The sequence below is a fragment of the Galeopterus variegatus genome, unplaced genomic scaffold (genome assembly GCF_000696425.1).
Source record: "Galeopterus variegatus unplaced genomic scaffold, G_variegatus-3.0.2 Scaffold10112, whole genome shotgun sequence".
Classification (NCBI taxonomy): Eukaryota; Metazoa; Chordata; class Mammalia; order Dermoptera; family Cynocephalidae; genus Galeopterus; species Galeopterus variegatus.
In genome coordinates, this window is record NW_007736223.1 from 12,262 (window position 1) to 13,708 (window position 1,447).

At 44.1% G+C, this 1,447-nt stretch overlaps 1 protein-coding gene across 1 annotated transcript in view; it reads right to left on the reverse strand.

Moving 5' to 3' along the window:
- Nucleotides 1-797: 797 nt before the first annotated feature.
- Nucleotides 798-1,447, reverse strand: part of LOC103609806 (interleukin-18 receptor 1-like) — a 49,998-nt gene continuing 49,348 nt past the window's right edge. Inside the window, 1 exon segment of the mRNA XM_008594089.1 lies at nt 798-1,432. Coding sequence (XP_008592311.1) covers nt 1,077-1,432 — 356 coding nt within the window. The 3' untranslated portion in view covers nt 798-1,076.

Consider the following 1,447-nt stretch of genomic DNA (forward strand, 5'->3'; position numbering starts at 1 on the left):
ATGCCCAGCCACTGGATTTGCATAAGTCAACACCTCAAGGTCTCAATTTCTCCATGCTGGTGCCCAAAATAGGTCCAAATTGCAACAGTAACTGTTCTGTAGTGGAGGGCCCAGAGGAAGGGCCTGAGACCTCGGGGAGTGGCTTAGAACCCACAGGCATGTCCTGAAACCCAAACCCATGGAAACTGAGCACCTCTTACCTCAGTTTCTCTGTAAATATTGATAGCCTTCCCTTAAGCTCACTGGGTATGTATGTGAACCTGATACTGGAAAGCAAAAATGCCAGCCTTCCTGCTTTGTCCAATGGAGTGCTTATCTTTGGTTCTGCTGAGGTCTGTGCTCCCCAGTCTGTAGATTGTTTATTTATGGAAAATAAAATCTCCCTTTTCTCTTTAGTGAATCCTGTGATCCTCTTTTGTTAACACTATAAATCTTTCCAAACAAGTGAGCTGCATACAGTGCCTTACTGGAGTTCCAAGAATTATTGGCTTGCAGCCATGGCTGGGATGCATTAAATGCAGCCTGCAGACAGCAGCTCCCTCCTCACCCCTCTGCTCTGCACGCAGCCCTTCTAGCTCTCACCTCCTGCATCCCACATGCAGTTACTGTGTTTAGAGGGAGGTAGCTGTTGGGGAGGGAAGGCAACATTCCAGTTACTCTGTCACCCACTGGTTCATAGAAAATGCCTCTCCATGTACTTAAATCATCTAGTTCAAATTAATTGTCAGCATTAAATATTCTTAAAGATGGGCCCTTTCTGTAAGGCATGAGCTATTCTGCATCATGCCCAGACTCCCACTTGCTGAACAGGGAATCAAATATGAGCAGCTGCATCCAGTTATGGAAGAAGAAAGAGGAGCTGCATTTCTTTTGCACTCCAGGGTCTTCCTGGAGCACGTGACCACAGCTCATCATTTAGTCTTATCCCTGACAACTTCATGACACGTGTCATCTTCAGACTGTGAGTAGAATTTTCATAGACTAGAGTTAAATCTTTTGGATGACAGCCTTTGTCCTGCACAGGCTCAGTCCCCAGAATCTCTAGAGGTCTTTCTGATGTTCCGCTTTGCTGAAGATCAAGACTCTGAAACAGCAGGCAGGACTTCTGATACATCTCTTCCTGGCTTGACTGTTTTTGCAGGCATTAAGTAAAGAAGATTTTTCCAGAACCTTGAGTTATAAGAAAGAGACTTATCAGCTTTCCACTTCAGAACTCTGTGAGACTTCAAAAGCTTTAGCGATTGGGGCAAGAACGTGAAGTCACTAACAGGTGTAAATTCAATTAAGATTATTTTAATTTTCCTTTCCACCAGCGCTTCATGGAGTCCACTTTCAAGTTCATACCTGACCTCACTGGACATATAACTTTCACTGAGGACAATGATTAATCTTCGGCTTTTCTCTATCAATGACTGGATTTCATCAACAACAGCTGAAAATGCAAGAT